General features: G+C 42.7%; 1 protein-coding gene across 1 annotated transcript; it reads right to left on the bottom strand.

The window, feature by feature from the left end:
* Positions 1–9,399: 9,399 nt before the first annotated feature.
* On the bottom strand, positions 9,400–21,624 carry LOC311147839 (leucine-rich repeat-containing protein 47-like). The gene is made up of 7 exons (XM_084184646.1): positions 21,009–21,624; positions 20,205–20,687; positions 19,266–19,382; positions 18,330–18,445; positions 13,874–13,976; positions 13,020–13,109; positions 9,400–10,113 (listed from the first exon to the last, which is right to left on the bottom strand). Exons 1-7 carry the CDS (start codon positions 21,570–21,572, stop codon positions 9,892–9,894), a joined length of 1,695 nt encoding a protein of 564 aa, XP_084040772.1. The 5' UTR covers positions 21,573–21,624; the 3' UTR covers positions 9,400–9,891.
* Between the last annotated feature and the right edge of the window lie 147 nt (positions 21,625–21,771).

Below are 21,771 nucleotides of genomic sequence, written 5' to 3'. Positions count from 1 at the left end.
ATGTCCATATTTCAAAACAATTTAATCAGATACATTTACTAATCATTTACAACTATATGTCACTAACTCGTTCCCCTGCTTGGCCAATCCTAGACATGAGTACCTGCAGAAGGTGCAAAGAGAGAGAACCCAGCGGGCCCATGAGAGTAGAGGGGACCTGGAGCTCCAGCGCCTCCAGCAGTGGGTCAACCAGCCCCACCACACCCGCTGTTGGAGTGCCCACCCTGGGGGCTACGGTGAGGCAACATGCTGCTGAACCATGGTTCATTTACAGCACTCCCATTCACAGTATTGCTCAGATTTACACACATTGGCCCAACACTGCCTTTTATGATTATCATGCAATATAGTTACTCTAACACTATTATTAACACTCTCACATTCATTCTTCTAACATATGTATCCTTTGTCCTGTCCTCTACCATTTTTTGTCAGAGAGGCATATATTTGACGCTCTAGGATCTAGGCAATGTGAGCAGGGTAGGTACCTGAGGACATGCCCCACCATCCAGCTCCATAATGGGGGTACCCCCCCAGTCACCTGCCTCCCCCCAGTCACGCTGCATCTCCACCCCTGGTCTCACCCTGCCACCCCACAGCCAAAACCCTGCATCAGGCCTGGGACTCCAAGGAAGATCAGCCTTACAGGTAAGAGCTGTGACTATGAAACACATTTCCTTCCATTGGACATGTGTTTAGCTCAGTAGGTGATATAATGTGTATCATAGGCCTTGTAGGCACCGTCTCTTATGCTTACTGTACTTTTATTAAGTACTGTATGTGAGTACAGTAATGCCACATCAGTGTTGGTGTGTGCTGTATGTGTGTGCTGAAATCTGCTGTTGTCCACCTTAGGCTCCCGATGTCTCATTTCTCTCTGTCGCGGACCATGGAGCACAAGCCTGTGACTAGGGAGGATCTATGGGAGGTGGACAGAAAGGCAGGCATTCTCCTGCTCCAGAGACCCAACTCTGGAAATGCTATCCCCAGCAAAGGGTGAGGGCAAAAAAAGACAATTAGTATACACTTTTTGTTACAGTGATGGCATTGATGTGTGTTGCCCTTTTGTGTGTTCCATCTTCTCTGCAGACGCTACACCATGGCCAAGGCCCTCCCTATACTTGTCAAGCATCCCAACTCACAACTTGAAGAAAGGCTACTGAGGGACTGCTTCCCTAAACACTACCGTGCTCTATTGGTCAAATCTACTTCCCCCACACTCCTACTGTGAAGACTCTGCACAATATAAGCCTAACCTACCTCACCTACAGTGCATTCGGAAAGTATTCAGACCCCTTGACTTTTTCCACATTTTGTTACGTTACAGCCTTATTCTAAAATGGATTAAATTGTTTTTTCCCTCATCAATCTACACACAATACCCCATAATGACAAAGCAAAAACAGGTTTTTATAAATTTTTGCAAATGTATTACAAATTACAAACTGAAATATCACATTTACATAAGTATTCAGAGCCTTTACTCAGTACTTTGTTGACGCACCTTTGGCAGCGATTACAGCCTTGAGTCTTCTTGGGTATGACGCTACAAGCTTGGCACACCTGTATTTGGGGAGTTTCTCCCATTCTCCGGACTAGTCTCCCAGTCCCTGCGCTGAAAAACATCCCCACAGCATGATGCTGCCACCACCATGCTTCACCATAGGGATGGTGGCAGGTTTCCTCCAGATGTGACGCTTGGCATTCAGGCCTAAGAGTTCAGTCTTGGTTTCATCAGACCAGAGAATCTTGTTTCTCATGGTCTGAGAGTCTTTAGGTGCCTTTTGGCAAACTCCAAGCGGGCTGTCATGTGCCTTTTACTGAGGAGTGGCTTCCGTCTGGCCACTCTACCATAAAGTTCTGATTGGTGGAGTGCTGCAGAGATAGTTGTCCTTCTGGAAGGTTCTCCCATCTCCACAGAGGAACCCTAGAGCTCTGTCAGAGTGACCATCGGGTTCGTGGTCACCTCCCTGACCAAGGCCCTTCTCATTTTACATTTTAGTCATTTAGCAGACGCTCTTATCCAGAGCGACTTACAGTTAGTGAGTGCATACATTTTTCATACTCAGAAGGAGGCACTGCAGGAGGCCCTCAGGGAGAGGGAGTCAGTGGTTGCACGGAGAAAGGAGCTGGCCAGACAACAGAAGGAGCTGAGAGAGGAATTAACCCTCCAGCAGCAGAGAACTCAGTCCTTAGAGCAGAGGCTGGCGGAGCCAGGTTTAGCATAGCCAACTCCCCGCACTCGCTTTGAGGAGCATGTGACCATACAGGCACCAGGCTATGCGCCGGCCTCCCATGTCCAAAATGTCTTCCCCACCTGTGTCCAGCTTGTCTGTTCCTCCTGGCCACGCTGCTTGGTCCGTTGGTGGTGGGATCTTCTGTCACGTTCGTTGAGTAAAGGATTGGACCAAGGTGCAGCGTGGTATGCGTACATGTTTAATTATGAAGTAAACACACGACAAAACAACAAACACAACGTAACGTGACGTTTTAATGGGCTACACATAAACAAGCCAAACCAGAAACAAGATCCCACAACATAGGTAGGCAACATGGCTGCCTAAGTATGATCCCCAATCAGAGACAACGATCGACAGCTGCCTCTGATTGGGAACCACACCCGGCCAACATAGAAATACAAAATCTAGATGAACACATAGATATTCACACCCTGACCAAACCAACTAGAGATCTCTATGTCAGGGCGTGACAGGGTGTGCACAACCGCAAGCTACTGCGGCCCCTCATGATGAGTTCAGATTTTTTGTGGCCCACACCCCCATCAAAGTTGTCCATCCCTGGGTTAGGGTTAGCTAAAATGCAAAAACGTTTAACTTTTGACATTAATTTGACAAAAGCTCGATCCCTTCTAGCCATGACCGAGCGGGACTCCCTAAAAACAGTATGTTTTTCTCCTAACCTGCTGCGTAAATTAATCTAACCTGCTACCAAAAAGTGACTTCCGATTGTAGCTGTATATACCACTAGTCAAAACACGCCACTTCAATACAGCTTTGACCGGAAGTAACTTTCCGTAGCAGGTTAGGAGAGCATTTTTGGTAACCCTAACCCTTTTCCTGACCCTATTCTCCTAACCTGCAATGAAAAAGTCACTTCCGGTCGTAGCTGTATCAAAGGGAATATCATCGCAGGTTTTGACTAGTGGTATATAAAGCTACGACCGTAAATTACTTTTTCGTAGCAGGTTAGATTAATTTAAGTAGCAGGTTAGGAGAATTTACACAGCAGGTTTGGATAATTAACGTAGCAGGTTAAGAGAATTAGGTTAAGGTTAGGAAAAGGGTTAGGGTTAGCTAAAATGCTCTCCTAACCTGCTACGAAAAGTCACTTCCAGCCGTAGATGTACTCAATCTATTCACAACCATCGTCGCAGGCTGGTTAGTGATATCCGGATTCCTTGGGACGTCCCTACCCTTAACCCTAACCATAAACCTTACCTTAACCATTTTAAAGTTCAACTTCAATTGGGTAACGTCAGAGTTGGGACGTCCCAAGGATCCCATCGCAGGCCTGGTCACAGGTCAAGTAATCAATCCGTCGATGACATCGATAGGTGTCCAATATAGGCATACAAAATGGAATCTGTCAAAAAGGATAAATGCATCCTCTCTTCGATTGTAGTCTGCTACATAAGAGTTGAATTGGCCGTTGGCCCACAGTAAAAGTCTACAACAAAAGTTAAAAAAGCTCAAAATATTCAGCAAACATTGCATGGAATGGTGTTGATGAATGTGTGATGCATAGCCTTTGTCTGGCAATTGCAGTTTGCACTGTAGGCTAGTTCAAAACAACCAAAATAGCTAAGTAAAGTAGGGAAATGTATGTAAACATAATTTTGAGGTTTTAACATAGTAATTATTTTTTTTTTTTTTCATGGCTATGAGTAAACATGTAATTGCCTGTTGAATTATTGACCTTTGCCTTTGGGATGTGAATAATCTGTGTTCAGTTATCAAGAAGGATCTGCAGGTACTGTATCTTTAACCGGAGGCAAACACAGAGCACAGAATTTGAATTGTGCTTTTATCATTGGAAAGAGCCATAAAACTACTATGGCCTTCTCAATTTATGACCAGGTGATGAATGCTGACCGTGATGAACTTATATATATATATAGAGCAAGAGGCATGCCTTCTTCAACACAATCTGCCTTCAGTCCTCGAAAGAGCAGTGGTGAGTTGTCTGCCAGTTATTTTCAGGTTCATTTGGGTGACTAACAACAGGAATCATTTCCAGCCGAGAATTTGTTTATAGTTTGAGCCAGTGGGTTTGAGCAAACTGATCAATGTCCTACAGCTCTAGCCACCTGTTTTAAGTTTCAGTGTGTCATACAAATACTCATTGAATGATACAATGAGATATAATAAAATAAAACAAATTCAATCATTTATTGAAATTTAAGTTAGCCTAAATGGGGGACTGAATAGGTCTAAATTGATTGTGGTAAGAAAGACCAAATGTCTTGTCACGATGTTACCTATTCTATGTCCATATTGCGCAACTCCTTCTCTATCTCTTCTTTACAGGTTGTTGAAGGAGTAAGTGGTATTTGCAGTAGATAACATTCAGGGAAGAATGGCTTCTGACATGGACTCCAACACTGCTGGTGTGCAATACAACCGCTGGAATGAAGACAACATCAATCTGAATGTGGCTGGAACAGGTGTAACGGGGTAAGCTCTGAGGAAGACTCATGACTGGGTGACAGTAGATATAATTAGTGTTGTTCTTACTATTATAGGGTACCCCTTGTTTATTATCACAGGGGATAGGCTATACAAATTATAGTGAAGGACAATGTTGTAGGCAGTTCAAGAAACACTTACTTTACTTTCAATTAAGGTATATGAAGTTGAACATTGTATTCAGTGCAGTGTTTCCTCCCTTTAATCCTAGTTGATTAACTTTTCCAAATTCTGACCCCTTGAGTTTACTGATAGTGTATGGACTGACCCAAACTGTAATCACTGGCCATATTATGACATGACATGTTCTGCTCCCCAAAGGCTCTACAACAGAGTCTGCACTGGCACCCTGGGCATAGCTATCAAGGTGGCCGGAGCTTTGGCTGCACTGGTGGCTGTTTACGTCATAGGATACGTCACTGGATATTATGTCCACAAATGCTGACTGGCCACTGACCGAAGGACCCTCAACAGATGGAATTATGTAATGTAGGGATTGTGTTGGGATTGCAGTTTGCTTGTTGTAAAGTGATTTTACAGCTTCATCTTATATGTTAAATGTCATTGCAATTAAGTCCAAAAACATGAACATAATGTTTGACTTACAGTGCTTGGTATTCAATATGTTCTTGTCACTAAGTGATATTATCTATTTCAATTATTTTTTCAAGATTGTACAACAGGGCTTGTTTTGTTAGCCTATTCAACTGCATATCAAGGCCATGTGGATTCAATATTTTAATGAAAGGACAGGCAATACTAATAAAAAAGCTATTGATAATATGTTAATTACCTGTGTTATTCAACAAACATGGTGTGGTAAATACGCTGTCAAACAAGCTGTTTGCCTCTTGACAAGGACTAGAAAATGTTTTATTTAGGTATATGTGCAATTGATTTCAGTATTGAGGTGTCATCTGCAAATATATCAAACCTAATCATCATTACAAAAATACACTTTAATATATTTATTTTCTCACCTCAAATCCATCAAGTCTGCAAAGAGAAATATAATTTACTGAACAAAAATATGAACGGAACATGTAGTGTTGGTCCCATGTTTCATGAGGGGCGCACATCCGAGAAATGTACCATATGCATCAACATATTATTTTGTGCACAAATTGGTTTATATCCCTGTCAGTGAGCACCATGTGCTGGAGACAATAGAAGGCCACTTTAAAATGTGCAGTTTTGTCACAACACAATGCCACAGATGTCTCAAGTTGAGGGATCGTGCAATTGACATGCTGACTGCAGGAATGTCCACCAGAGCTGTTCCAGAGAATGTAATGTTATTTTCTCTACCATAAGCCGCCTGACAACCGCAGACCACGTGTAACCACGCCAGCCCAGGACCTCCACATCCGGCTTCTGCACCTGCGGGATCGTCTGAGACCAACCACCCAGACTGCTGATGAAACTGAGGAGTATTTCTGTCTGTAATGAAGCCCTTTTGTGGGGAAAAACTCACTCTGATTGGCTGGGCCTGGCCCCCCAGCGGGTGGGCCTGGCCCCTGCCCAGTCATGTGAAATCCATAGATTAGGGCCTAATGAATTTATTTCAATTGACTGATTTCCTTATATGAACTGTAACTCAGTCAAATTGTTGAAATTGTTGCATGTTGTGTTTATATTTTTGTTCAGTATAAATGACAGTAAAAAAAAACCATCTGTCATCTGGTTGCTCAACCTCATCAAATCAGAACAACTACAGTGGGGAAAAAAAAATATTTAGTCAGCCACCAATTGTGCAAGTTCTCCCACTTAAAAAGATGAGAGAGGCCTGTAATTTTCATCATAGGTACACGTCAACTATGACAGACAAAATGAGATTTTTTTTCTCCAGAAAATCACATTGTAGGATTTTTACTGAATTTATTTGCAAATTATGGTGGAAAATAAGTATTTGGTCAATAACAAAAGTTTCTCAATACTTTGTTATATACCCTTTGTTGGCAATGACACAGGTCAAACGTTTTCTGTAAAGATTTTCACACACTGTTGCTGGTATTTTGGCCCATTCCTCTATGTAGATCTCCTCTAGAGCAGTGATGTTTTGGGGCTGTTGCTGGGCAACACAGACTTTCAACTCCCTCCAAAGATTTTCTATGGGGTTGAGATCTGGAGACTGGCTAGGCCACTCCAGGACCTTGAAATGCTTCTTACGAAGCCACTCCTTCGTTGCCCGGGCGCTGTGTTTGGGATCATTGTCATGCTGAAAGACCCAGCCACGTTTCATCTTCAATGCCCTTGCTGATGGAAGGAGGTTTTCACTCAAAATCTCACGATACATGGCCCCATTCATTCTTTCCTTTACACGGATCAGTCGTCCTGGTCCCTTTGCAGAAAAACAGCCCCAAAGCATGATGTTTCCACCCCCATGCTTCACAGTAGGTATGGTGTTCTTTGGATGCAACTCAGCATTCTTTGTCCTCCAAACACGACGAGTTGAGTTTTTACCAAAAAGTTATATTTTGGTTTTATCTGACCATATGACATTCTCCCAATCCTCTTCTGGATCATCCAAATGCACTCTAGCAAACTTCAGACGGGCCTGGACATGTACTGGCTTAAGCAGGGGGACACGTCTCGCACTGCAGGATTTGAGTCCCTGGCGGCGTAGTGTGTTACTGATGGTAGGCTTTGTTACTTTGGTCCCAGCTCTCTGCAGGTCATTCACTAGGTCCCCCCGTGTGGTTCTGGGATTTTTGCTCACCGTTCTTGTGATCATTTTGACCCCACGGGGTGAGATCTTGCGTGGAGCCCCAGATCGAGGGAGATTATCAGTGGTCTTGTATGTCTTCCATTTCCTAATAATTGCTCCCACAGTTGATTTCTTCAAACCAAGCTGCTTACCTATTGCAGATGCAGTCTTCCCAGCCTGGTGCAGGTCTACAATTTTGTTTCTGGTGTCCTTTGACAGCTCTTTGGTCTTGGCCATAGTGGAGTTTGGAGTGTGACTGTTTGAGGTTGTGGACAGGTGTCTTTTATACTGATAACAAGTTCAAACAGGTGCCATTAATACAGGTAACGAGTGGAGGACAGAGGAGCCTCTTAAAGAAGAAGTTAGAGGTCTGTGAGAGCCAGAAATCTTGCTTGTTTGTAGGTGACCAAATACTTATTTTCCACCATAATTTGCAAATAAATTCATTAAAAATCCTACAATGTGATTTTCTTCTTCTCAATTTGTCTGTCATAGTTGACGTGTACCTATGATGAAAATTACAGGCCTCTCTCATCTTTTTAAGTGGGAGAACTTGCACAATTGGTGGCTGACTAAATACTTTTTCCCCCACTGTATATCCTTTATTTTATTTGTTTCCCTCATAGATTATTTTTATGGTGGCATTATCTTGCTCCTCCACAGTATTTACGCTATGCATTTCATCATCTGATAAGGAAAATAAGGTGGAGTTGACTTTCAAGACCCATTCTGCAATTCTCTGGTCTGTATAATAATCTTCATCATCGGGACAAAGAGAGTCTATGACAGTCTTGCTGGTATCTTTGTTTTCAGAGCACTGGGATTCTGTTTTAATAGCCAAGTCGTCAGAGGAGACATCTCTCTGCTGTTTTGTTTCACAGATACTGGCATCATGTTTAAGTCTCTCCGTCATCACCCCACTGTCGTTGGCACTAGGGTTACTCACATAATTTCCCCGTTGCCTTACAAACGGGTCTGTTGGTGAGAAACTTGATGCCACAGCTGGCTGGGCCCCAAAGGTCCCCTTGGTGCAGTCTAGTTTGGAGCGAGTGTCTGGGTTCTGGACGGAATCTTTTGTAGACCTATTCAACATGGTTAGACTACCACTAACTAACCCAGCTTTGTTAGTCATTTGACAACCCTGCGCACGTCGAGCAACCAGTACTCGAAATACTGTATTTTCCCTCCTTATACCAGAGGTTGACAAGTGTGTGTCTCCATTGTCATGTAGTGCCCCGGCGGGTCTTGCAGAGCGAAATGGCACATTTGCACACTCCGCCTTACCAGCAATGATTCTTGATCCAGTGATGGGTGGCAGAAGGATGCTCTGGGTGATAGCAGCTGTGCTTGCACGTCCTAGTTTATTTTGAATCATTAAATGCCTAGAACAAGTAAGATATTCATTTGGATTTGTTATCTTTGGAGCTGGTCTCAGGTTAGCTTTCGCTTGAGCAGGGTCTCCTCGAGGAGCATTCGGCCTGTCAATCCGTTGCACATTAATCTCCAAGTACTGCATCTCCTTTTCACTAATGCTTCTCCACCGTGACTTTTTCTCCCTGCTTGTATCCGACCAGGCTTGCTTCTTCTGCACTCTGTAAGTACTTTTCATAATTCCAATGAATGGGTTGCCTTAAATGGAAACTTGCATCTTGTGTCGAGTAGTCCGACTCTGTCCTTGACGGATAGGACACCTAACTGCAATTCTCTGGCTATTCTTTTATACTATGTGTGTGTGTCTTTGAGACACTCACCCCCCAACCCTTACTGGACACTTGATATGTAATAGTACCCCACACTTTTTAGTTAACCTGTGAATACCCAAGCAGTCAAAAGGGCCATTCACCATGCATGCACATTAACTGACAAATGGAGGCATTTATGAAACCAAGCATTCCTGAAATTATCAAGAAAATAGGATAAATGTTTCTACCCAGAACAAAGCATTGGCTTTCAACATGTGCAATAAAGAAATGCATAACCACTGCTGCCCTCAAGGTTCAATTTATTTTAGAGATCTTTTAAATATTAGACATTATACACATTCCCTGCCCTTAATTTATTAAAGCGGGTAATGGAAAAAGGTTTTATTCTTGTTTCAGTTCACAAATGTTAAATGTTGTCATTAACTATGTCTACAATCTACAGACCACACAGGCTTGCTACAGACTTAACAGTTATTGTGAGTTACCTTTAGTGTGTAGCAATATAAAAATAAGTATACAAAAACATGACAATATTTTAGGTTGGGTAGGTAGTTTAATTATTCTATACCTTAGTACAGGCGAAGCTGTTTGTACGTGCCAAATAGTAATCAAGAACTTTCCGGAAGGCTATAATTGCACTACTTCCATGTTTGGAAATGAGTGGATGTAATCGGCTTTGCTTACCAAGGGAACAGTGGCAACTCATATACAGTATTGTGATTTTAACTGTGTGAGACTAAGTCAAATATAAATCAAAAGGCTGGTTGTTGCGCAACTACCAGATGACGTTCAGGTTGCCGACGTCGGTGGAGAGGTCCGTTTTGGATGGGTAGACGACCTTGAGGTTCCCGTCAGGGTCCACGGTGCGAACCTGCTGGATGACCAGCTCACCTGAGGTGGTACCATCGGAGGCAGGGACTGGGGGTGCATCCGACTCTCCCTCTGATCCAGCCTCCTCTCTGTGATCCGACGTGAACTTGTTCAACTCCGCCATTTTCTGAGAAGGGAATGGAGAGAGATGTGTTAATTGCTGACCATTGGGACCATGTGGATGAGGTCTATTTGAGAAAGTAAACTAGAGCAGGGGTCGGCCACAATTGAGTATGTTTGTAAAAAAAACAAATGTAGGATTGTAGTTTGGGTCAAAAGAAGACTAAAATCACCAGGAATTCAGCAACAACAAAAAAGATTGTCTCAATGTAATCAATGTATGAAATGATTGTTATTTTCAAATAAAATCTATTTTTGGGCTTAGTTGTGGTCAATTTGCAATGTACAAATTATTATAATTGTGTTCCGGTCTCCAAACCATCCGCTCCAAGAAAAAAATTGGCCTGCGGTTGAATCTAGTTGCCTACCCCTTTGAGGATGGTTGTTGAATTGAGATTTGAAGGGTGGATTGAAAATCTGTACACATTTAATATTGTGTGTAAGTAGAAACAAGATAATATGTATAACCTCAAAGTCTTTACATTCTCCTAATTTTATTTCTTAAGCAATGGCAGCAAATTGGGTTGAAGGTATTGTAAACTTCTTACTAACTTGTCCCGCTCGACTCATGTTTGTTGACACAGTAAAATACACTGCTCAAAAAAATAAAGGGAACACTTAAACAACACATCCTAGATCTGAATGAATGAAATAATCTTATTAAATACTTTTTTCTTTACATAGTTGAATGTGCTGACAACAAAATCACACAAAAATTATCAATGGAAATCAAATTTATCAACCCATGGAGGTCTGGATTTGGAGTCACCCTCAAAATTAAAGTGGAAAACCACACTACAGGCTGATCCAACTTTGATGTAATGTCCTTAAAACAAGTCAAAATGAGGCTCAGTAGTGTGTGTGGCCTCCACGTGCCTGTATGACCTCCCTACAACGCCTGGGCATGCTCCTGATGAGGTGGCGGATGGTCTCCTGAGGGATCTCCTCCCAGACCTGGACTAAAGCATCCGCCAACTCCTGGACAGTCTGTGGTGCAACGTGGCGTTGGTGGATGGAGCGAGACATGATGTCCCAGATGTGCTCAATTGGATTCAGGTCTGGGGAACGGGCGGGCCAGTCCATAGCATCAATGCCTTCCTCTTGCAGGAACTGCTGACACACTCCAGCCATATGAGGTCTAGCATTGTCTTGCATTAGGTGGAACCCAGGGCCAACCGCACCAGCATATGGTCTCACAAGGGGTCTGAGGATCTCATCTCGGTACCTAATGGCAGTCAGGCTACCTCTGGCGAGCACATGGAGGGCTGTGCGGCCCCCTAAAGAAATGCCACCCCACACCATGACTGACCCACCGCCAAACCGGTCATGCTGGAGGATGTTGCAGGCAGCAGAACGTTCTCCACGGCGCCTCCAGACTCTGTCACGTGCTCAGTGTGAACCTGCTTTCATCTGTGAAGAGCACAGGGCGCCAGTGGCGAATTTGCCAATCTTGGTGTTCTCTGGCAAATGCCAAACGTCCTGCACGGTGTTGGGCTGTAAGCACAACCCCCACCTGTGGACGTCGGGCCCTCATACCACCCTCATGGAGTCTGTTTATGACCGTTTGAGCAGACACATGCACATTTGTGGCCTGCTGGAGGTCATTTTGCAGGGCTCTGGCAGTGCTCCTCCTGCTCCTCCTTGCACAAAGGCGGAGGTAGCGGTCCTGCTGCTGGGTTGTTGCCCTCCTACGGCCTCCTCCACGTCTCCTGATGTACTGGCCTGTCTCCTGGTAGCGCCTCCATGCTCTGGACACTACGCTGATAGACACAGCAAACCTTCTTGCCACAGCTCGCATTGATGTGCCATCCTGGACGAGCTGCACTACCTGAGCCACATGTGTGGGTTGTAGTCTCCGTCTCATGCTACCACTAGAGTGAAAGCACCGCCAGCATTCAAAAGTGACCAAAACATCAGCCAGGAAGCATAGGAACTGAGAAGTGGTCTGTGGTCACCACCTGCAGAACCACTTCTTTATTGGGGGTGTCTTGCTAATTGCCTATAATTTCCACCTGTTGTCTATACCATTTGCACAACAGCATGTGAAATGTATTGTCAATCAGTGTTGCTTCCTAAGTGGACAGTTTGATTTCACAGAAGTGTGATTGACTTGGAGTTACATTGTGTTGTTTAAGTGTTCCCTTTATTTTTTTGAGCAGTGTATATAGGGGAAATATAGGACAAGCACTTCCAGAGCAGGAAGTCTCATCTCAACAGTGCAACCTACACTGACCAGGTGAATCCAGGTGATCCCTTATTGATATCCCTTGTTAAATCCACTTCAAATCAGTTTAGATGAAGGGGAGGAGACAGGTTAAATAAGGATTTTTAAACTTTTGAGACAATTGAGACATGGATTGTGTATGTGTGCCATTCAGAAGGTGACTCTCATAACCTGACCTCAAATCCCTCCTTCAATCACCACACCCAATCAAAACCGTACCCTCTCTCAAAAATGGTTATTCTAGAGTAGGAATCAGAGTGTGGATTAAACCCTTATCGGCTGCTTTTGTTTCGACATGGCTGTTATTGAAACGTGTCTGCTGCTGTGTGTACTGGTGGGTGCGAGGCACACAGGCAGCTCTAGGGTTGCAATCGTATTGTGAGCCGTAGTTTAGGCGGTGACACCGGACACCGCCGGGCCAGTCGCCCCGGGCCGATGAGCTCACTTATTCCACTGAGGGCCAGGATCCAGACGTCAAACCAGCACAACACCCTGAGACTGAGCATGAGACCCGGTGTCATGACACTTATCTGCTCTCGCCAGCCACTGTGTGTGTCTGACTGATGCATGCATGTGTAAATGTTGTTCAATTCATGCAATCAACGGCTGTATGTGTTATGTATGTGCATTGCAATGTAGGATTCAGTCCTACTGTATGTCTCTGTATACAGGGAAAGAGCTGAGCTTACCACTATGAGAGCATCCATCACTTCTTTACAGATCTGCAGGCTGGTAGAACTGGTCACTTCTAAGAAAAGCTCCTTAGTCGTCTTCCTGATCTATAATATGCGACAAAGATACAGTACATCACTTGTATGTAATATTGTCTCCAGCTAAAGCAGCCTACTATTTTTTATCTAATTAATCCAATCTGTAAAAAGGGATGACAGGATAGAGTTGATAGTAAGATATGTCCAACTGGCATTAGAAAATAAATACATTGAATAAATGCATTGCATTGCCACCTGTAAGTCTATTCAACTTTCTTATCTATGCATGTAATACTCACTTGAACTTATAGGCTACTATCTCAAAGTTCGGAATAAGGGATCAGAACTCAATAATAGAAGCAGGAAATCTTCAGATAAGACAACATCTGGTTGCATCATCAACTAACAGTCTTAAAAGTCAGCATTTGATTTCAAGGCTAAGCACTATTCTCAAGCTCAATTTATTGCAACCCGGATGTAAGTATGTCCGCAATTAAGGAAGCAATAAAGATACATATTTGATTCTTTATCTGGTGTGGCTGCAATTTAAAGCTTCCAAAGTCAAAGTCCTGAAGGTGTGCAAAGTCTAAGGGAAAGTACAATTCAGCAAGGTTTTAGACTGCATTCTACACTGCTGGGCCTCTATTGGTAGGCTAAATGTAGATATTGAGAACATAAAGATTTATTCTAAATCATAACTATGACTTTTCTATTGGTAGCTGTATTGTGAATGCACTGCTGGATCAGCAAGTGTTAAGCGTATGAGTGTGAGTAGAGCAGTGACCTGTGAGAAAGGCACCTGTCCTTGGTCTGATAAAGATCACACACCGCACCTTGGTTTTCTCGCTGTTGGTGATTGGTGGAAATGAGATCACATGATCCTCTGCATCTACCAGACATGGGTAGAGTTCTTTTCCATCAAGAAGCTGCAGGTATCTGAGTAAAAGAAAAAAGCCACATAACTTGAGCTGAGAAACAATGGCTAAAGTGTAATAATTGCCCTCATGCCAACAATGGCTACAATAGCCAACATAACCCTTTCATAACAGCATATTGTAAGGTCTACACCCATACTCATGGTGCAGATTGAATTGACATTTGAGCTCTTTGAAAACTCCCCAAAATACTGTGTCATGTTATTAAGAAGTTATTTACTTAGGTCTACCTTAATTTACCTAATCTCATTTACCTTATTCAACCTAACCTTGTAAATAATTATGTAATCTCTATTGCTGTCAATATATTTACAGAAAATGGGTGAACAAAACTCCATGGTAGGTCCTAAAAACAACAGTCCACAAATTCTCATACACATACATAATAAAGGAGTCCGTCTATTTACTTCAACATGGTGGCAACATGGTTTCAGTTTCAAAGCCTTATGGCGCCCTCATGTGTTGAATGAGCAACCTAATCATTTCGCCTTTGTTTTGAGCTCCTGAAACGAATGAAGTGCTTGACAAAAACAATGCATTACTGTGTAGGACACAACACCAACATACTGTAAATGGAAAATGAAATAATAGGAAATGAAATAATAGGAATTCATTTATTACTACGCCATAACAATTAAAGGGGCAATCAGCAGTTGCGACATACATTTATGACCGATATGTACCCATTAATTCTTAAAGAATATAACTTAGAAATGCCTCATGAGCTTAGTTTAACTGTCGTACCCCATCAGAACACAAAATATAAACTTGTTTTAGTCCAATGTTTGTAAACAAAGTAAATGTAAACAAACACTGTATAGCCTCAAAACATGGTTAACTACACTGAACAAAAATATAAATGCAACAATTACAGTTTATATAAGGAAATCAGTCAATTTAAATAAATTCATTAGGCCCTAATCTATGGATTTCACATGACTGGGAATACAGATATGCATCTGTTGGTCACAGATACCTTAAAAAAAGGTAGGGGCGTGGATCAGAAATCCAGTCAGCATCTGGTGTGACCACCATTTGCCTCATGCAGCACGACACATTTCCTTTGCATAGAGTTGATCAGGCTGTTGATTGTGGCCTGTGGAATGTTGCCCCAGTCTTCAATTGCTGTGCTAAATTGCTGGATATTGGCAGGAACTGGAACACGCTGTCGTACAGGTCGATCCAGAGCATCCCTGTCGATCCAGAGCATCCTCTGTCGTAGCCGGCCGCGACCGGGAGACCCATGGGGCGGCGCACAATTGGCCCAGCGTCGTCCAGGGTAGGGGAGGGAATGGCCGGCAGGGATGTAGCTCAGTTGGTAGAGCATGGCGTTTGCAACGCCAGGGTTGTGGGTTCGATTCCCACGGGGGGCCAGTATGAAAAATTAAAAAAAAAGTAATAATGTATGCACTCACTAACTGTAAGTCGCTCTGGATAAGAGCGTCTGCTAAATGACTAAAATGTAAAATGTAAATGTAATCCCGAACATGCTCAATGGGTGACATTTCTGCTGAGTATGCAGGCCATGAAAGAACTGGGACATTTTCAGCTTCCAGGAATTGTGAACAGATCCTTGCGACATGGGGCTGTGCATTATCATGCTGAAACATGAGGTGATGGCGGCGGATGGCACGACAACGGGCCACAGGATCTCGTCACGGTATCTCTGTGCATTCAAATTGCCATCGATAACATGAAATTGTGTTCGTTGTCCGTAGCTTATGCCTGCCCATCCCATAACCCCACCGCCACCATGGGGACTCTGTTCACAATATTGACATCAGCAAACTGCCTTCTGCCCGGTACAGTTAAAAACCGGGATTTATCTGTGCCAGTGGCCACCGAAGGTGTGCTTTTGCCCACAGAAGTCGGTTATGACGCCGAACTGCATTCAGGTCAAGACCCTGGTGAGGATGACGAGCAGGCAGATGAGCTTCCCTGAGACGGTTTCTGACAGTTTGTGCAGAAATTATTTGGTTGTGCAAACCCACAGTTTCATCAGCTGTCCAGGTGGCTGGTCTCAGACGATTCCGCAGGTGAAGAAGCCGGTATGTAATGATCATGCTGTTTAATCAGCTTCTTGATATGCCACACCTGATGGATTATCTTGGCAAAAGAGAAATGCTCACTAACAGGGATGTAAACATATTTGTGCACAACATTTGAGAGAAATAAGCTTTTTGTGCGTATGGACAATTTCGGGGTTCTTTTCATTTCAGCTCATGAAACATGGGACCAACACTTTCATGTTGCGCTTATATTTTTGTTCAGTATATAATTTTGACATCATGGATGGTCAGTCCTTGCATGCATAGCTCTGTCTATGAATTTGAGAGTGATTACATTTTTCCATTCCCATCCCTTAGTTTTTACCAAAAAACCCCACTTTGTTATTGTTTTAACTGCTGATTGGACCTTTAAATGACGTTGCACGAGCAGCCCCGCAGATATTGCGATGAGCCACTAGGAGTGTAACGGTTTGACAAACGCACGGTTCGGTAGTATTGCGGTTTTCGGGTCACCGTTCGGGAAAATTAAATGCCATCCACAATGTTCCTGGCATTGTCTGTTGTGACCGGATTGTTATGTTGGGCCTCTCAAGTTTTCACACTGATGCTGCGTTTGTAACCATGTGGGAGTTGGGAATTTACCGGTTGTGATGTCGTAAATACCCGTTGGATACATTCATGTGATTTGAACTGGTTGAGAAACGCAGATTGGCTAATGGACAACAAGCTTCATCCACCATAAAACAAAAGTGCATCTATCATGCATGTAAACAAATAATAGAGTTCAGAAACCACATTAATAGATTGCTTTTTATAAATAATGTTTTGTTGTTGTATTCAATTGCTGAAAATGCTGTTATAGAGGACATTTTCTTAGTAGGTGATGTCAGGTGTCACCATGTGGGAGAAGTGGGTGCTTAAGATGATAGACGAGTTTTCCACTAGTAATTACCAGTTGGAGGGCCGTTCAAGTGTATTTTTTCAGTCATATGTGATAAATTCCCACTTCCATCTTGGTTACGAACACAACATGACACTGTTTCCTTCAGTGCCATATGAGCACTTGTGACTCTCATAAAGGGGGCGTGTCTGTAGCACAGTACATCTCCCACTCTGGGGAAATGTGATGGGCTGTCACTGTTAAGTAAGCTCAACACAGGATGCATTGGCCAATTCACTGAAAAATTCGGCTTGGCTTTTTTAGAGCGGGTACCAGTTTGCTGAATTCGGTGCAAGAGGGAAGTTCGTAACGTGGTTCGAGCACTTTCACGAGGTGCTCCCTGAAACCCCCCATTTTTAACCACAGAATGGGCACATATGCGCGGCTATAAACCAAAAACTGTAAAATATATATAAACACAGCCTACCTATCTCTCTTGTAATTTATTTGGCCTGGTCAGAATTAGCTGCTTGAATGCAGAGGTGAGATGTGTTGTGTTGTTGTTTCTTTGCGTTTCCGTCTTGCTCCGGTATACTGGGGTGATGTCGGCGTAAATATGTCAACATATTTGAGGTGTTGGCAGCTGCATAGGCTATTCTCGTTGAGTGTGGCGACATACTATCAACGTATTTTTCCACAACTCTCTGTCCATCGCCGTTGTAATCTACTAGGAAGCCAAAATGTTTCCAAACTGGAGATTTAAAAGATGATGGACAGAGGATCCTCCAATTCTGGTTTATCGACACCACCACTGGCCATCGTACAGAACTAGTTCCCGGCTGTCTCACAAAAGGGCAGTTTGAAATGAGCCAATTAAGATTATACATACTTATTACAATGCGTGCATAGGCTCTAGTTGTCTTAACGCAATAGCCTGAAATGTTTTTTTTTTTTTTGCTCAGATTTACTCAAGAGGCATAGGTCTCCAATTAATACATTAAATGAATACATTAAAAAAACATCTTTACAAAATACAAGCTAAGACTATGTCTATCCTGCGTAGGCATAGCCTATAGGCCTAACTTTTATTTTGTAAATACATTTTTTTCTTTATTCGGATTCACAGTGCGGAACGAACCGAGGTCCCCATACAGAACGGGTCGGTACAAATACCCCTCCTTTTTTTGCCCCCTCCTTTTAATAACAAACAAAAAAGAATGGGCATCAGGCCGACTGCAGCTTTGGGCTGCGTTTCCGATTCTACATCCTCCAGAAGTGTGCACTTTTATACTTCCTGTCATGGATTTATAAGCATTGAATTGGTGTAATCATTGGCTGTATAGAGTTTCCATCATCGTTAAATCCATGAAGGGAAGTCTGCAAATATACACTTCGGGAGAAGAGAGTAAAATCTGGACTCACCTATACTTTCAGCTCTGCCTTAAAGACAGGTGTTAATACTCACTTGTGGAGGCCAGACACATTCTGCCTCTTCCTCTGTTTCCGCTGGTCCTCTGCCTCTAGCTGCAGCTGCCTCATCAGCTCCACCGCAGTCATCTCCTTACGGCCCAGGGGGACTATCTAGTAAACAACATTTTATGAGAGGGAGTTTATGAGAGATTTATGCTCTTTTCAAAAGATCCTTTGCTTGTTAGAATAACCATGAATGGGACCAAAATGCTTTGACACAAACCTGAATGCAGTTAATGAATACAATGATTTGTTCATATGCCAAGAGTGACAGGCAACGACTAGCAACAATTATTTTGTGTTCAAACTGTTGAGGTGAAGCCGCATGAAGGTCTTTCAATTACAGACTGATGTCACTATAACAGTTGGCTTGTTGCCTGGCTTTGGCAAAAAATATGTTTAAAAGGATCATGAATTATTAAGAATGGAATAATGTTATGGCTCACAACTGCTGATTAAAACTGTACTTCAAAATACTGGATTTTATTCAAGAAAACAGAGGTATTATGTCCAATAGAAAAATAGCCTTCTTATATTCTCCAGAGACATGACACTGTCTGCATAAACTACTTGAACAAAGACATGGAACAAGGTCCTGAGAAATGTAATCATAAACCAATCAAATGAAAAGAGTTTGAAATACCTTGGAAAAACACATACTGTAGTGAGCAATACATTTCGAACATATCGAATCGCAATACATATAGAATACGTAGAATCGCAATACATAGTGTCGGCACCTAAGTATCATGATAATATAGTATCGTGAGGTCCCTGGCAATTCCCAGCCCTAATATAAGATCAAGAAGTTAGTCGTAGTAAATGTGTCAGACGTAAATGTGTTTTTTAATTCCATCTCAGAGCGACTTACACTTGAGAATTTGTGGCTGTCTAACGTTGTATGAGCAGAATTTCATGCAATATGTCATACCTTTAACATAGGAGGTGGTCTGGCATCATACATGAGAGGTCCCTTGAGTAGCTGCATGTCGTGTGTTGCGATGGTCGCAGTTGTCCTTTTACCACATAGGTCATCGTGAAGTTTGGTCTAAAACACAACAGGTAAGAGAGAAAGAGTGGTGAAAACTGAATAATGCAAAAGAGACATATCGATCATAGGCTATGTAACATAATATATAGAGGATGTTGAGCTTGTGTCAGTTCATGAGCTTGAGCAGTGGTGTAAAGTACTTCAGTAAAAAATACTTTAAAGTACTACTTAAGTAGTTTTTTGGGGTATCTGTACTTTACTATTTATATTTTTTGCCAACTTTTACTTCACTACATTCCTAAAGAAAAGAATGTACTTTTTACTCCATACATTTTCCCTGACACCAAAAAGTACTTGTTACATGTTGACACGAAAGTGGTCCAATTCATGCACTTATCAAGAGAACATCCCTGGTCATACCTACTGCTTCTGATCTGTTGGACTCACTAAACACAAATGCTTAGTTTGTAAATTATGTTGGCGTGTGCCTCTGGCTATCTGTAAATAAAAAATTACAAACATTGTGCCATCTGGTTTGCTTAATATAAGGAATTTGAAATAATGTATACGTTTACTTTTGATACTTAAGTATATTTAAAACCAAATAATTTTAAACTTTTACTGGGTAACTTTCACTTGAGTCATTTTCTATTAAGGTATCTTTACTTTTACTCAAGTATGACAATTGAGTACTTTTTCCACCACTGAGCTTGAGTTTATTTTGTAGCGTGTTCTTAGTCTGTTTCTGCATTCACAAACTACTAGCCTACATAGTTTCCTTGCCAAATATGACTGTCAAAGACCGCAACATAGGAGTTGACTAACGCAGAAACAGACTGGTACCAAGGCTAACGTGTTCTCATCTCTGAACAACATTACCTGTGCAACGAGGAACCTCTTGAGCGCATTCCCGGACCTGAAGTTCATGCCTCTGACCACACAGCACACCAAGTACGGCCTCACATCCTTCAGTTCGTTGGCCACCTTTACAGTGAACGCACCGGGGTTGTCAGACACGTGAAGCACCTTCACCACCAGCCGGTTCAACTCATCCACCTCATCCTCCTCCTCCTCGTTCTTCTTCTTTTTCTGCTTGCGCTGCTTTTTGGTCTGGGTCTTCTCTGCATTCCGACCCCCTTCGGCCTTATCCCCGTCCCCGTCGGCCTGCTTACTGCCTTTGCCTTTCCCTCGGCCACCGGCCCGAAGGTAGTCCAGGATGGATTTGGTCTGGCAACCGTTGACCATCTTCTCCAGCCGCTTGTCTTTGAGTTTGTTTCCTTTGAAGTTTATCTCCTTCAGTTTGGAGCAGTCACTCAGCTCGTAGGGGATGTCACTGAGCTTGTTGTTGGATAGATCCAAAACCTGAGAGGAAAATGTTATACTTTTGTTATCATAGTTGAATGTAATAACATGAACTAAGATTAATAACCAAATGGGGCTTTATCCAGGTTTCAGGTGTCTCACCATCTGAGAGGCCTTGTGCCAGGAAAATGTCATGACAGTCTCTGGTTTACGTTTACATTTACGTCATTTAGCAGACACTCTTATCCAGAGCTGATGAGATTAACTGAGAGGTACCCTGTCAATCATGACCATAATTCAGTAGGAATAGAAAATATGCATTTATGAAGTCATGCCACATTTTAGGTAGCAGTGCAATATATTATTATTTCAGTCACAAACCTTTAGAGCAGAGAGCTTGTGAACATCTCCACTCAGCTCTTCTATGGAATTCTCAGAGGCAATGACAGTGCTGAGGAGATCCAGGCGATAGAAGTCATCAGGGAACCGAGTGATGTCATTTTTGGAGATGTTGATGGTAGAGAGCTTCGTGCAATGACACAGTCCATCTGGTAGAGAGTCGATGTTGTTGCAGCTCACGTTGAGTGTATTGAGATCGCTTAGCTGGGTTATCTCTTCAGGCAAAGCTTTCAGGTTGTTGACTGAAATGTCAAGGACTTTCAGGGACTTCAGATTTCCAATGGTTTTTGGAATAGAGGAGAGCTTATTCCTGCAAAGAATCAAGCTTGTAAGGGTGGTCAGATTTTTTATGTCTCCGTGAATTTCTGTCAAACTCGGACATTGGATGATTTCTAGGTAATTTAGGAGCTTGAGAGAATAGATTGTTGAACACAGACCTCCATTAGAGGATATCTTTTCATCGATAACTGCACCTTGCAGAACCAGTTCGCGTCTTTTCTCTTTTGAGGCTTTCTCAATTTCTGGCCAACTCTCTTGACCATCCATGCTGCTACACCAGACCCGGAAAAAGGCAAACTCATGCCACCCGGAAACACTTGAGCACAGACGCTTTAAGCCACCCGGTAACACTTGAGCATAGACGCTTCAAAATGTCTATCTGCCGAATGGAAGACGCAGTGAAATATGCATCGAGCAGTGGAGATCATATGCGCAGTGCACGTGCAGACTGGACACTCAAAAATAT

This window comes from Coregonus lavaretus, assembly GCF_964263955.1.
Source record: "Coregonus lavaretus genome assembly, chromosome: 20".
NCBI classification, from domain to species: Eukaryota; Metazoa; Chordata; class Actinopteri; order Salmoniformes; family Salmonidae; genus Coregonus; species Coregonus lavaretus.
This window is presented reverse-complemented; position numbering and strand designations above follow the sequence as displayed.

Excerpts from the sequence above, each read along its gene's own strand:
- LOC311147839 (XM_084184646.1), bottom strand. The coding sequence starts at position 21,572 with ATGGATGGTCAAGAGAGTTGGCCAGAAATTGAGAAAGCCTCAAAAGAG. Across the intron at positions 20,688-21,008 it reads ACAAGCTCTCTGCTCTAAAG|GTTTTGGATCTATCCAACAA; the intron begins GTTTGTGACTGA and ends TTTTCCTCTCAG. Across the intron at positions 18,446-19,265 it reads GACCACCTCCTATGTTAAAG|ATAGTCCCCCTGGGCCGTAA; the intron begins GTATGACATATT and ends GTTGTTTACTAG.